This window comes from Salvelinus alpinus, chromosome 4, assembly GCF_045679555.1.
Source record: "Salvelinus alpinus chromosome 4, SLU_Salpinus.1, whole genome shotgun sequence".
Taxonomy (NCBI): Eukaryota; Metazoa; Chordata; class Actinopteri; order Salmoniformes; family Salmonidae; genus Salvelinus; species Salvelinus alpinus.
The window spans coordinates 23,362,461-23,378,581 of NC_092089.1; the positions used below are offsets into that span (position 1 = coordinate 23,362,461).

General features: G+C 42.9%; 1 protein-coding gene across 2 annotated transcripts; it reads left to right on the plus strand.

Moving 5' to 3' along the window:
* The first annotated feature begins 432 nt into the window (after window positions 1–432).
* LOC139573079 (uncharacterized) lies at window positions 433–8,669 on the plus strand. 2 transcript variants are annotated; one of them, XM_071396129.1, is made up of 14 exons: window positions 437–564; window positions 4,310–4,403; window positions 5,175–5,236; window positions 5,454–5,486; window positions 5,654–5,704; window positions 5,802–5,840; window positions 5,934–5,972; window positions 6,081–6,125; window positions 6,241–6,297; window positions 6,381–6,419; window positions 6,669–6,716; window positions 7,190–7,693; window positions 7,823–7,861; window positions 8,373–8,669. In XM_071396129.1, the coding sequence occupies exons 2-14, from the start codon at window positions 4,396–4,398 to the stop codon at window positions 8,381–8,383; spliced, it is 975 nt and encodes a 324-aa protein (XP_071252230.1). In that variant the 5' UTR covers window positions 437–564; window positions 4,310–4,395; the 3' UTR covers window positions 8,384–8,669. The 2 variants fall into 2 exon arrangements, with proteins under 2 accessions (XP_071252229.1, XP_071252230.1); XM_071396128.1 differs by lacking the exon at window positions 4,310–4,403 and having other exon boundaries at window positions 433–564.
* Window positions 8,670–16,121: the final 7,452 nt, after the last annotated feature.

Consider the following 16,121-nt stretch of genomic DNA (forward strand, 5'->3'; position numbering starts at 1 on the left):
GTACTTATTCATTACATTTTTTATAGTCATAACTATTATAGAACATGAGCTTTTAACCCCACCACTCAGCTACTCTCAGTCCATCCCACCTCTCCGTAAACCACCCTCTTATGATTTCCATGTGCCATATATGTGTGCTGTTTCACATACATTCTGAACCTATCTAATCGCATAGATTGTAAGTTAAAGATAAATATTCTTACTAAAGTTATTATTATATTGTTGATTGATTTACTATGGTCGTACTTCCTCCATAGTTATTTTCCACAATATAAATCTATCTTCTTACTGGGACAAGACCAATGATGTTCCAGACAGGGACAACTCACAACGGAAACAGTGCTGTTCTGATTGACCAATTGAAAAACGGGGAGGGGTTGGGTTGTGGGTTGGGGAACGCTCCACTGCTCTTTCGTCACTCATTGCTTCAAGCCACACCCTACTACACACACTAAGCGGAGAAAACGTACCTCAACGTCTGTTCAAGAATGTTGAAACACGTTTTGTTCAGTACAAACCGTCACACTACCTAGTTACTGTTTAATTGAACTGAATGCACCCCAGGTATGTATGACGTTCCGGACCCATGGACATCTAACTCGAATGCATAACTGTTGTTGATAAGATAATGCATAACTCCAAAACATGAGTATTTTATTAGAATCTCCATTAGCTTCTGCCAAGGCAGCCATTACTCTTCCAGGGGTCCAAACATGAACAAAACAATACATCACAACAAAACAAGAGTCTACATCATAAATACAACAACACATCACACAATACATTGTGCACTATAAACATTTGCATATCTGCTCCACCTTTACAAATGTACAGTACAAAATGTACAATATTACAATGTGTGGGTGTGTGTAGAGTGTGTGTGAGTGTGTATCTCTTCACAGTCCGCGTTGTGCCGTGAGGTGTTGTTTTATCTGGGGGGTTTTTAATCTGATTTTACTGCTAGCTTGAATTACCTGATGTGGAATAGAGTTCCATGTAGTCATGGCTCTATGTAGTACTGTGTGTTTCCCAGCCTCTGTTCTGGACTTAGGGACTGTGAAGAGACCACTGGTGGCATTTCTTGTGGGGTATGTATGGCTTTCTGAGGTGTGTTAGCTGTTTGAACAGACAGTTCGGTACTTTCAGCACATCAATACCTCTCACAAAATCAAGTAGTGATGAATACAATCTCTCCTCCCCTTTGTGCCAGGAGAGATTCACGTTGATTTTCTTGATATTACCCCTCAGTGTACATTTAAGGGCCAACCGTGCTGCTCTGTTTTTGGCCAATTGCCTATGTCCGTCTTTGCAGCATTTGATCATATAACTCGGCAGTAGTCCAGGTGTGATAAAAACACAGATGTATGATCTTAATGTGAGCCCGTTTGCTACAGCAGGAAATTAATCCTGCAGCAACAGAAAATGTTTCCCCGGCTATGTGTTTGGCGCCGACAGAGATGGACGCTTCGCGTTCTTAGGAAACTATGCAGTATTTAGTTTTTTTAACATATTATTTCTTACACTGTTACCCCAGGAAATCTTAAGTCTTATTACATACAGCCGGGAGGAACTATTGGATATAAGAGCAACATCAACTTACCATCATTACGACCAGGAAAATGACTTTTCCGAAGCGGATCCTCTGTTTGGACCACCACCCAGGACAATGGGTCGCCTACTGGATCCCAGGAGGCGACCCAAAACAACGGCGCCTCACAAGTCCTCAACTGGCAGCTTCATTAAATAGTACCCGCAAAACACCAGTCTCAAGTCAACAGTGAAGCGGCGACTCTGGGATGCTGGCCTTCTAGACAGCCAGTGTCTGTGTTCTTTTGCCCATCTTAATCTTTTATTTTTATTGGCCAGTCCGAGATATGGCTTTTTCTTTGCAACTCTGCCTAGAAGGCCAGCATCCCGGAGTCGCCTCTTCACTGTTGAGATTGGTGTTTTGCGGGTACTATTTAATGAAGCTGCCAGTCAGGACTTGTGAGGCGTCTGTTTCTCAAACTAGACACTAATGTACTTGTCCTCTTGCTCAGTTGTGCACCGAGGCCTCCAACTCCTCTTTCTATTCTGGGTAGAGCCAGTTTGCACTGTTCTGTGAAGGGAGTAGTACACAGCGTTGTACGAGATATTCAGTTTCTTGGCAATTTCTCGCATGGAATAGCCTTCATTTCTCAGAACAAGAATAGACTGACGAGTTTCAGAAGAATGTTCTTTGTGTCTGGCCATTTTGAGCCTGTAATCGAACCCACAAACGCTGATGCTCCAGAGACTCAACTAGTCTAAAGAAGGCCAGTTTTATTGCTTCTTTAATCAGCACAAACGTTTTCAGCTGTGCTAACATAATTTCAAAAGGGTTTTCTAATGATCAATTAGATTTAAAAATTATAAACTTGGATTAGCTAACACAACGTGCCATTGGAACACAGGAGTGATGGTTGCTGATAATGGGCCTCTGTACGCCTATGTAGATATTCCATAAGAAATCTGCCGCTTCCAGCTACAATAGTCATTTACAACGTTAACAATGTCGACACTGTATTTCTGATACATTTTATGTTATTTTAATGGACAAAAAAATAGCTTTTCTTTCCAAAACAAGGACATTTCTAAGTGACCCCAAACTTTTGAACGTTAGTGTATGTTTTTTCAGCAGCATATTATGATCAATAATGTCAAAAGCTACACTGAAGTCTAGCAAAATAGCTCCTACAATCTTATTATTATCAGTTTCTTTCAGCCAATCATCAGTCATTTGTGTCAAGGCCGTACATGTTGAGGGCCCTTCCCTATTAGTGAGTTGAAAGTCTGTTGTTAATTTGTTTACTGTGAAATAGCATTGTACCTGGTCAAACACATTTTTTTCCAAAAGTTTACTAAGGGTTGGTAGCAGGCTGATTGGTCGGCTGTTTGAACCAGTAAAGGGTGCTTTGCTATTCTTGGGTAGCGGAAGTACTTTTACTTCCCTCCAGCCCTGAGACACACATTGTCCTGTAGGCTTTGATAAATAGGAGTGGCAATAGTCCGCTACCATCCAAGTTGTCAGAACCAGGCGGTTTGTCATTATTGATTGACAGCAATACTTTTTTCACCTCTTCCGCACTCACTTTACAGAATTCAGATTCAGTTATGCATGAAAATTAAGGTTTAGAGTTTGTTATTGGCATGTCATGCCTATGTTTGCTAATCTTTCCAATGAAAAAGTCATTAAAGTAGTCAGCAATATCAGAGGGGTTTGCAACGTTCAATTAAACAGTGCTGTTCTGAACGACCAAAGAAGAATTTGAAAACAGAAATATTGAACGACCAAAGAAGAATGCCTTTCATAAGAGAAATATTGAATACAGAATGAAAATACTTTCTTTTTGGTCATTGTGGCTAATGGACAACGTACACTGAGTGGACAAAACATTAGGAACACCTTCCTAATATTGAGTTGCACCCCATCTTGCCCTCTGAACAGCCTCAATTTGTTGGGGTATGGAATCCACAAGGTGTCGAAAGCGTTCCACAGGGATGCTGGCCCATGTTGACTCCAATGCTTCCCACAGTTGTGTCAAGTTGGCTGGATGTCCTTTGGGTGGTGGACCATTCTTGATACACAAGGGAAACTGAAAAACCCAGCATACCCCGTTCAAAGGCACTTCAATATTTTGTCTTGCCCATTCACCCTCTGAATGGCACACATACACAATCAATGTCTCAATTGTCTCAAGGCTTAAAAATCCTTCTTTAACCTGTCTCCTCCCCTTCATCTACACTGATTGATGTGGATTTAACAGGTGACATCAATAAGAGATCATAGCTTTCACCTGGATTCCCCTGCTCAGTCTGTCATAGAAAGACCAGGTGTTTCTAATGTTTCGTACACTCACTGTATATGCTTATGCTACACTTTCAGAGTGCGGTATCAATTAATCCACTCATTGTGTAGGCCTACCCTCTTCTAAATTGCTGTAACAATGACAAGGAAATGCCAGAGGCATGTTTTGTTTGCATCACTGACCACAGGAACCAGTCACCTATAATCAACATAGTCTAGAAAGAGAAGGTCTTTGTTTTGTACACCTCTTGAATGAACAGTCACATCTTGGGAGTCTTTGTCTTCTAAGTCAGTCACTTGTTTGTCGACTGATATTATAATTAGTCATTTGTAAACTGTAAACCTTTTTGTTTAAATGCTCATCTGATTCCTCAATCTCAAAACATTCCCACGGTCATGCACTGTTTCCTGCAGAGACACCTGACACAGCCCCCATTCTATCTCATAAAAGTGGCTCTGTGTCTATTGTCTCTGTGGTTCCAGCCAATCAGCTAAAAGGACAGGTATAAAAACTCTGATGGGTCTTTTAACAAAGAGATAGAGGACTCGTGTGATGACTTCCATCCACAATGAAGCTGTAAGTCACTTTTTTATTGCATCATGGCCTCTTTGATTGATATATTCTTTATAACAATGTAACATTTAGGTCATGTAACATTTCATTGAAATGTTGTGCGTTGTCTTGACTTAGTCTTACAAAGCATTAGATTTAACACTGTACAACTATCTTCTTTATAAAGGGAAAGGGGGATACCTAGTCAACTGTACAACTATCTTCTTTATAAAGGGAAAGGGGGATACCTAGTCATCTGTACAACTATCTTCTTTATAAAAGGGAAGGGAAAGGGGGATACCTAGTCAACTGTACAACTATCTTCTTTATAAAAGGGAAGGGAAAGGGGGATACCTAGTCAACTGTACAACTATCTTCTTTATAAAAGGAAAGGGAAAGGGGAATACCTAGTCAACTGTACAACTATCTTCTTTATAAAAGGGAAGGGAAAGGGGAATACCTAGTCAACTGTACAACTATCTTCTTTATAAAAGGGAAGGGAAAGGGGAATACCTAGTCAACTGTACAACTATCTTCTTTATAAAAGGGAAGGGAAAGGGGAATACCTAGTCAACTGTACAACTATCTTCTTTATAAATGGGAAGGGAAAGGGAAAGGGGGATACCTAGTCAACTGTACAACTATCTTCTTTATAAAAGGGAAGGGAAAGGGGGATACCTAGTCAACTGTACAACTATCTTCTTTATAAAAGGGAAGGGAAAGGGGGATACCTAGTCAACTGTACAACTGAATGCATTCAACTGAAAAGGCCAATGCTCTTTATTTTTCTCGTAGCTCCCTGTGTTCTCTGTCAGTTCTGACGCTAGTGGCTGTTGTGTTCATGGTACCAATGAAAGGTAAGCCTCATTTACCCTAAACAAGGATCATATATCAGCCTATATCGATTTGCTCGAGTAAGCTTTTCCACTGAATTGTTCAGCATGTCATACACTGGCCAAAAACAATGAGCTTGCTTTTATTGCTGTGGTGAAAAGGTCTGATACAGTATATAACATTATATTATTGAGGTTATGGAGATTCAATAAATGAATAATAGTACTGTTTCCTTTTCAGACAGAAGTGAGGATGTGTTAAGCTTTTTGAATGGTGAGATGGTTGGCTACATGCTAATGAACCTGTTTATTTTCTTGTGTTGATGAGACCCAAACAGTTGTTAGTCTTGATGGAGAAATCACATTTTCAAAAAATGATCACAGGTGATGAGATTCTAATAAGCTGTTGGTAAGGTAGCTCATTTTCAGATGTTGTTACAGGTGCCCTTGATGTTGCTCCCCCTACTCAACGCACCTCAGGAAAAATCAAAGGTCTGTTCTTCACACTTTATATATTTTATCTATCCTCCTTTTGTTACTGTTAAAATCATTAACTCAATCTGCCGTCTTTCCTTTCTACTTTCCCCAGGTCCTGAGAATACCTCTGGTAAACCAGATCCAACCCCAGGTTAGTGAAAGTAGATTTTGATGTTTGAGGGAAATGTTTCTAACTAGCATCTGTTATTGCCATGTTGACCTAATTTCTTACCGTGTTCAACAGCACGCCCAAGTCCTTTAAGACCAACAGAGAACTCTGCAGGTAGTTTTTAGTTTTTGTTGTAATCAAACGGTCAAACTTTGTTGTGAAAAATAATGAAATCAATGTTACATTACATGTATCATTACTCCGCAATCATTTGTCTTCCAGAAATCTCAAATGTTACGCAGGCTGCAAACTCTGCTTATTTAACAGGTTAGTGTGGGGAAGGTTGAGCTGGGAAGTTATCAATAGTCAGTAGTTAGTGTTATTGATATGTGGTTGAGCGTGTGTTTTTTGTGTTATTGATCATTATCTGATCATGTATCAGATGTTGTAGACTCAGATGCCAGATCCAAAGAGAATTGCAACTCCGATGATCTTACAGGTGTGTGGAATATGGTTTGAAAATAATGTTATATAGGAAGTTTCAATATCATTTACAGAGTTGTTTTATTCAATGTCCCACAGATGCAGGACGATCTGAAAGTAATTCAGCAGAAAGCAGAGGTATATTAAATATCAAAATAATCTATCACTGAAATATCCGTAGGGGAAAATTAATCTGGTAATATTGATGTCATAGACTGTTACGGCCACACCGATTCTGATTCTGTCTCTCTCTCTCTCTCTCCCCCTCTCTCTTTCTTTCTCTCTCTCTCTCTCTCTCTCTCTCTCTCTCTCTCTCTCTTTCTTTCTCTCTCTCTCTATCTCTTTTTTTCTCTATCTCTTTCTCTCTCTCTTTCTTTATTTTTTCAGAGGATGATGATGACTCTCTGGGATCAAATACAAAGATTACACAAACTGGTATGTCATGTTTTACATCAATGTAATGTAAAGAAATGGTAGCTAGATAATTGATGTAGCGTCACTGTTTTTCACTCCAAACAGAAATGCAGAAGGTACCACAGGATTCTAATTCTGCTGGTCAGAATTCCAGGCTCTTATAATTACATCCCATAGACATGTAACTAACACTATGTAAGAGACTGAACATGACATCACCTGGGCTTGTCTTGTTGTAGGACAGCAACAGAGACGGACAAAATGATGTGGTTGTAGCAGCCGCCAAACCCTCTACTGAGATTCAAGATATGTCATAATCTACTCGATGAAGTCCTTGGCCAACAGTGTATTTAAACAAACATATAATTAACATACTTAGAATAAAATCCTATTAAACCAATAGCACTTATTCATATCCATAGATTTTCGTACAAAGAGTAAATTCAAAATGGAATCAGTTGACAGTTCTAACCGACTCGTAATCCCCAATACAGTGACAGACGACAGTAGCAGCGACGAGACTGACAGTTCTCCTCCAAGTGATGTGAGAAAATACAAACAACCTCCAGGAAGGAAAACCATAAACCCAGACCATGTGGACAGCATGCAGACAACCACCAGGCAGGATCCAACCAATGGGAGCGAGGAGCTGGATAGAGAGACTCAGAGGGACCCCACAGGGGGGAGAGAGAGTACCAGCAGAGTGCTCATTGATCTCAACAGTGAAGAGGATGTGATGGTGGGCTGCCAGGGTACTGTCTGTGTGCCCGGAGAGCAGGGGACTACAGTCAATGGAGGTGAAAATGATGACAATACCAGTCTAAACAGTAGAGATGGAGATATCCAAAGCCAAGAGGTCACAGGCACAGCCACGGAGCAGGCCCTACGTAGGGATAGTTGTAGGGGTGTAGTGAATGGAGTGTTGGACACAGCCAGAGAACAGCAGGACTTGGACAGTATGGAGCATGTCAATGGTACTGATGAAGCCAACAGTAGAGGTTCGTCTGGCTTCTATTCTACCATGATTCCAAACTATGGCTTTACAAAAAAGATGATCCACAGCAGAATTCTTTAACTACTGAACTATTAATGAGAAATATCTGAATGATTGCTTTCTATCCTAACAGAAAGCAGAGATGACATCAGCACTGAGAGGAATCCAGTAGGTAGGTTTAGAGTAAACACACCATGAACAATAAAACAATCCCAGTAGAAACACTGAGGTCACTGAGCACTTGTGTTAAGATGGTAAGTAAGGTTATGTGTTCTGGTAAGGGAAAGATACAGAGAAACAGCAGATTATTTATATCCACCTAAATATGTGCTGGAAACACTTTGGTGAGGAAAATATCACTTTCTCGTGTTGCAAAACCCACACATGTTCTCTAGCAGGTCTGAAAATATTTCCTGTTTTGCAAAAATATTTAAATTGATGTGGTGAATCAGAAACATTACCCCAGTGAATACTTTGTATAACAATTTCTGTTACAAATAAGACCACTGCTTCTAAGACCTAAGTAGAAACAGGCCAGAGGTGTTACCTACCGGAGGTCAACTTACATCCATATTACACATTCAACAACACACCACTGTTTTCAGAATTCTTATCTTACCACTCACAGGCAAATTGTTTAAATCATACTGAGTGTTCTCCATGTTGTCTGCTCTGTGTTCTAGTGATTGGTTAGCCTCCAGGAGCCCCAGCCAGGAGCCCCAGCCAGGAGCTCCAGCCAGGAGCCTGTCAGTGCCAGAGGCTTCCTCCAGGTAGAGTTGGCTCAGCTCTACCCTGCAGGGCCTGTAAATCTCCCTGCCTCTCACTAGTGTGTCGTCTCCCTCAAGCTCCACTGACTCTACCAGACCACAGAGAGTCCCTCTCACACTTATATTCATGACAGAGACGTCAGTACATCTGTGGATATTTACCACCAATTTTTCACTTCAAGTGATCTTGAAATAAATGTTATTCTGACAGCAGCTGTGCCCCCTGGTCTTCCTGCCGGTAGTACATTTGAGTTGTGGGTGAATGGAAATAAGATGTTTGGCTCTGATCTGATCAATCTGATGAAATAAAGGTTTCTCAAAAAGCATTGTTTGTTGTACTAATTAGAGGTCATTCAATAAAAGGCTGTGTATACATGCAAATTCACAATTATAAGGAAAGACAATAGATTGTTTGAAGGCAGAATGTCTTACAGTGTTACACAACTGCTTAGACTACATGACCATTCTACACAAAACATTTTCTACATTTCAACTTCACCCAACCATTCAACTGTCAACTTGGCCCATACAAACAACATTTGGGAACTTTGTATAAAATATAATATGGCAGTGATTCAACAACGGAAGAAAAATATGTTGACAGAACATGTCACTGTTACCTTTTTGCTGCTGCAGCAATTCTCCAGACATAAACGCTTCTCTCATCCAACAGTGTTTTATAGTGATCTCTCCCATGTGTTGGAGTTGACATGGGGTGACTGCCCTGACACATCAGCCTTGCTGTTTGCACACAGGCAGTTGTTGCTAACACATGTACTGTGGCCTGAGGCACAGCTTCAACATCAACTGCTGTGCTGAGCAAAACCAGTGGCACAGAATGAGGAGCAGCTGATTACAAAATATACATACATGGTGAGCTTGTGACCCTCGCGTGATGAGTTACCTTGTCTGAGACCTGAAGACTTGTGGTAGCTCCCTGAGCTGATGTCTAGGCTTTAGCTTAGCAGGCTACCATAGTCTTGTGTCACGATTGGTAGAAAGTAAATTCACTGGACCTTAAAGATGGAATCCCCAGTAGGGGGAAACAGCGCCACTGGCCGCCCCAACACCGTTGTTATTGGTTTTGTTGCCCAGCTGAGGATCATCATGATAAAAACAATTGCAGCACATATTGTGCTTTTCTATCGCACCTGCAATGTCTGAGGGGGAAAAACTGTGTTGGTTGTTTCCAGTAACTTCTATGTTGTTGTAATATCCCAAACGGACCTGGTTGTTTCACCAATAAGGATTCCAGCTGTAAGAGTAGTCACTGTTTACTTATATAGTAAACACACCACAAGTTGGAATCCGAAGTGACACCAATATGGCTTCATTTTGTGGTGGATACCAACCACGGAGATCCTCCACTATCACATTCTCAGTGTTTCTTTCCAGACCTCCATGTACTGGCTCTGATGCTTATAAAACTCTGTTTCTGTAAAAAGCAGTCTGCACAGGAAGCTAGCTCTTCTATCTGTGCTGTCTTAGAACCTGGTACCTGCCAGAAACAGTGTGGTGCCTGGACAGAGAAGTCCCAACTGGACCTGGCAAGAAACAGTGTGGTGCCTGGACAGAGAAGTCCCAACTGGACCTGGCAAGAAACAGTGTGGTGCCTGGACAGAGAAGTCCCAAATGGTCAGCTGCTCTGGGGTTTATGGAGAGGAAGAAGAATCCTTAGACAAATGTTTAGACAGAAATATCCCACCCCCTCATCTAGAGGACGGCATCTTGGGGAATGGGTGAGTGGAATGGATTTCTCTAAAGTCCTAAACAGTACGAAATCTCTTTATCTCTCTTATGAAACTGATTTTACATGACAATCACAGGAAAATAACATGCGCACACACACGCACGCACACACACACACACACACACACACACACACACACACACACACACACACACACACACACACACACACACACACACACACACACACACACACACACACACACACACACACACACACGAGTAGAGAGAGAGAGAAAGACCTCAACAAACACAAACTTAACAAAACATAACGTATCCCACTTGTATTGTTCAGACAGGACCTGAACAGGCAGACTAAACAAATCCAAACTGAGTCGTCGGATTGTTGGGAAGGATGAATTACAACCCAGTGCTAAATGGGAGAAGTGATGGTGTCTGACAGTTGAGTTCCTCTGTGAGCCGCTGCCGGGTCTGATTTCTCCTCTGCTGAGGCAGTCATTAGTGGGCCAGACAGGAGGCTCTCCTCCATGCATCATGTCATACTACTTAAACTGCTAAGATGAAAGATCAGGCTGCTCCTTCTCTTAACAAGTTAAACAGAGGTTAACATAGATATTTGGTTTATGGGTTATTGCCATTGGTTATAACACAATATGGCTTTAACACTAAATGGCTGGACTTGGACCGTAGATTCTGTCAGGTAGTGTTGTGATCAGAGGTGAATGTGGTCAGAGGAGGGTTAACAGACAGGGGGAACTGGTGTCCCTGGGCCGACTGCTCTGCTGGGTGGAAGACAGGACTGCACTGTGTCCGCCCTCCAGGCTTCGTTTGTAACACACACACATTTGTGTGTCTGGATTTATCCAGACCTCATGGTCTTAGTATTCAATAGACCCAAGAAGACGAGGAAACATCAATGGACTGATTGCACTGAACAGGGGTAAGGTTTTTCCACAGGGGAAAAGCTCCCCCCTACTTGACCACGTACGGTCACACTTCATTTTCTTGGTGGTTGTGGTCAGGTAATAGGTAGCACTCTTGTTCTCAATGTCCAGTGGAACTATGCAAGATCAGGCTTTGGCTGTTCTCACACAATCTGGTCAATCCATCTGTTTTTACCATTATTACGCACTGTCTGGATTAAGATTACATTAGGATTTGAGCTATTAATGTACTATAATTCCTTTGAAGCCATTTGTGGCTGCAGTTTAAAATCAATTTCAAAGTCACTCCTTAAAGGGGAAATCTGCAGTTTATACAAAAATATAATGGCTAGATTTCATTCATTAAAAGTCCCAAAATGAATGTACCAATTACCCCTTTGAAGGAGGACAAAATTGTCCCTCTTCCTGGATGAGAGGTGACTTTCCTGAGAGGTTACTGATTTTGTCTTTCAGCCTCTGCTATAGGGTTCCAAAATTACAGTAACTTCCCCCAAAATATTAGATTTCCTGCTTATTCCCTCTACTGATTCCGGGAACCTTCCAACCGGGAGTTCTTGAAAACCATGGACTTTGGGAGATTTTGCTCTCCTATTCCTGAGAGGTGACAGATTTAGTCTTTCAGCCTCTGCCTTAATGACCGTGATAAGGAGTAAATTGATTTAGTGAACAACTGGACAATTCTGGTGCAGAGCTAAGTAACAGCTAATCAAAATGCAGTCGCCAAAGCATCCCATTTTGCGTTGTTGAATGTTAAACTCATTCCCTCTCGTCTGGTTTAATTGACAAGGTTTATCGAAAACCCTTGAACCAGGCTTAACGGTGGTTGGGATCATTTGCCAGGCCATGCTACCTTGAATGGCAGCCATCCTAATTGGTTTCTGGCTGTTTTCTTTGGATTGGAAACATGTTGAAATAATTTTGAATACATTGAAGGGAACATATTATGACGCTGACTTGACTGATGTGGGCTCCTGAGTGATGCAGCGGTCTAAGGCACTGCATCTCAGTGCAAGAGGTGTCACTACAGTCCCTGGTTCGTATCCAGGCTGTATCACAACCGGCCGTGATTGTGAGTCACATAGGGAGGCGTACAATTGGTCCAGCGTCGCCCGGGTTTGGTCGGGGAAGGCTGTCATTGTAAATAAGAATTAGTTCTTAACTGACTTGTCTAGTTAAGTAAAGGTTCAATAAATAAACATGTAGTCTAATGTTGTGTAGAGCTCCTCACCTATTGGACTGTATGTGTGTAGTGTGTGTAGTGTGTGTAGTGTGTGCTGTGTAGCTATCCAGGTACAATGACAAGAAAAATCATTGTTTTATCTTGCAGTCAATTGTGGTGATTTGTCAGCTGATCTTAACGTGTTCATTTAATGTATTTATAAATCTCCTTCTGAACTTGATGAAGATTTATCCTATCCAATCCCTATTCTTATACTGTGTGTGGTTAGGTTTCAGCTCATAGCTGTCTGTGGTCACTGTAATGTCATTAGTATGGGGGCTGGTGTCTAGTGCTTTGGTCCTCCCCCACTTCCCCCTCCTACCTGTGGGCACTGGATAGAGTTACGTCTGAATCTCCTCTGGTTCTTAACACAACCTGTCTACAACTACAGCACCAAGCATGGAATCAGCCTGTGTGTCTCTGGAATAAACAGACGTTTCCTCTACTGTAGACTGAAAGAGAACATGTGTCTGTAGTCAGGTCTCTTGGGGAGGAAGACGTTTCTCTCGCCAATGACTTTTCCAGGTGGAGGGTTAAATGAATGAAGACACATTGAGGGATATGAAAAGGCTGCCTGGGCTTCTGTAGGAAGCCTGCTTCCTCCTCCTCTTCCTTGCCCGTCTTCCTCATCTCTCCTCCTCTTCCTCCTCCTCCCTCCTCCTCACCCCTCCTTCTACTTATCCCTTCTCCTCCTCACCCCTCCTCCTTCCTCCTCCTCCCTCCTCCTCCTCTTCATCCCTTCTCCTCCTCCTCCCCCTCCTCCTCACCACTCCTCCTCCTCACAACTCCTCACCCTCCTCCTCACCACTCCTCCTCCTCACCACTCCTCACCCTCCTCCTCACCACTCCTCCTCCTCACCCCTCCTCCTCCCTCCTCCTCCTCTTCATCCCCTTCCTCCTCCCCCTCCTCCTCACCACTCCTCCTCCTCACAACTCCTCACCCTCCTCCTCACCACTCCTCCTCCTCACCACTCCTCACCCTCCTCCTCACCACTCCTCCTCCTCACCACCCTCCTCCTCACCACTCCTCCTCCTCACCACTCCTCCTCCTCACCACTCCTCACCCTCCTCCTCACCACCCTCCTCCTCACCACTCCTCCTCCTCACCACTCCTCACCCTCCTCCTCACCACTCCTCCTCCTCACCTTCTCCTCAGACCTCTTAGTCTGAGAGGTTTATTCAGTAGCTGTAGGAGAGAAAAAGGGAAGGTGGGGGTTCAAGAGGAAATCACAAGAGTACACACCCCAGCTGGCCAAGTCCTGAGTAGATTTGTCAGAGCAGAAATGGTCTCTCTCTCTCTCTCTCTCTCTCTCTCTCTCTCTCTCTCTCTCTCTCTCTTTCTCTGCTTTTCGAAGGCGCTTTGGCTTGAAACGAGGCACAGGACGGCAGTGCTCTTAGATTAGTCATTGGCCCCTGTGTTTGACAGTTCAAAGACAGACCTAATATGTCTGGGTAGAGAGAGACGTGAAACCTGGACCTGGGTTTTGGGTAATAGGCACCTCCGGCGATATTGGGATCATTCCTGTTCTCTGAATGTGTGGCTTTGTCTTATACCAATGCCAATGTTTCCTATGACATTTTGGTCTGTTGTGGTGCATATCTGGGTTTTGTGGGAATGCCAAATAACAAGAGTGAGGTTAGAATATATTTTCATTGATTTAAACCTAGTACACAGTGTATTTCAGAAATAGTATTTTTCTTTGACATGTCATTGAAAAATATCAAATATCAGTATTATGAACCCTGGGGTTAGGAATATGAGGTTTTGAAATGATCATACTGACCCTGATAGCAATAAATAGTCATTTGGTGGATAGTAGGCATACCTACAAATGAGTTTAAGAAACTGTTTACAATATACTTAAGCAATAAGGCCAGAAGGGGTGTTATATTCGGTCTGATATACCACGGCTGTCAGCCAATCAGCATTCAGGGCTTGAACCACCCAGTTTATAATTACAGTTATTATGCCCCTATTGGTCCCGTATCACAAGTCATTTACATGCTGTCTTCCCTTCACCTATTCATTCAGAAACATTACAAATAGAGCATCATTCAAAGGATCATGAAGAAATACGTCAAGCTCAAACCTCCGTTAGACGTAGGGGATAATATAAGCAGACCACTCTGCCTATAATGTTCCCTTCCTACTCACACCTCTCAATGTCTGCGTCCAAAATGGCACATTATTCCCCTGCACTACTTTTGACCAGAGCCCTATAGGTACTGCACCACACAGGGAATAGGATGGGGCCCTGACAAAAGAATAGTGCACTACATGGGGAATAGGGTGCTATTTGGGATGTAGACAATATCCCTGGCTGGCTCAGGAAGACGCTGGCTAAATATACAACTGACCCACCGCATGTTTGACTTTCCATCACAAAGCCAAGCAAACACAGTCTGTAGGCTCAGTGAAGTGGAGGTGATATCATGTGGGGGGTTAAGACTATTTTTCTTTAGGAAATCTGTTTAAACATCATTGAAAAAGGTAGTGGCACCATGTCTGGATTGAAGAAGGAGCTTTGAGCTATTGAGTTATTTTCTAATTCTAATATACCAACGTTTCATTTCATGATCAGGAAAACTCAAGGTGGTTTAGCTAATGTGGACCAGATGGGGGTTTGTTGCAACGATCCCAATTTTCCAAAGCGTTAGTGGAGGAGGGGTAATAAAAGCCATAGATTTTCACAGTTCGGCATGCAGACACCCTCCCTCGTGTTCAAACTCTCAGAGGGGACGGAAAGCGAGCGAGACCGCAATGTTATACTTTGTTTTTATTAAATCCAGTGATTGACAGCACAGAGAGATTTTTCCAGTCTGTAAATCCAGGCCCAATTGAAGAGGACAGAGAGCACTGGGCCCTGGCATTCTGCTACTGGCTGTAGTACACAGGCAGGCTTTAGGGAATGTGGTGTCCTCTCCTCTCCTCTCCTCTCCTTTCCTCTCCTCTCCTCTCCTCTCCTCTCCTCTCCTCTCCTCTCCTCTCCTCTCCTCTCCTCTCCTCTCCTCTCCTCTCCTCTCCTCTCCTCTCCTCTCCTCTCGGCTGTCTCCTTTCCCCTCTCCTCCCATGCTTTGTGGTAAACCACTGGGAGCTGACAGGTTAGCCCGGAGGAGCATTATGCTTCCTTTACAATCAAAACATGTCAGCTCAGTTTTTTTCAGTTCCAAAATGGTACGTGCAAAGCAGAGCTGGTTACAGGGCCAAGGGGCCGTGGGCCCAAAGGTGCGGTGGATTGGAAGTCTTGTGCATATATGTCGGAATATGTTAAACATGTATATTAGATTGGAGCCTTGTAAAATGGGAAGGGCCTCCTGTTTCAAGGATAAAACGCTCACAGCTGTGTACAGGCGTTAGTACCTCTTATTACGGTAAACAGTCTCCAATCTAACTAACTGACTACAGTACGCCTCTGCAGATTGGCTGTGGAGTATTGACCACTCCCAGAAGGTGTCAGTGTGTCTAACTAACTGACTACAGTACGCCTCTGCAGATTGGCTGTGGAGTATTGACCACTCCCAGAAGGTGTCAGTGTGTCTAACTAACTGACTACAGTACACCTCTGCAGATTGGCTATGGAGTATTGACCACTCCCAGAAGGTGTCAGTGTGTCTAACTAACTGACTACAGTACACCTCTGCAGATTGGCTGTAGAGTATTGACCACTCCCAGAAGGTGTCAGTGTGTCTAACTAACTGACTACAGTACGCCTCTGCAGATTGGCTGTGGAGTATTGACCACTCCCGGAAGGTGTCAGTGTGTCTAACTAACTGACTACAGTACACCTCTGC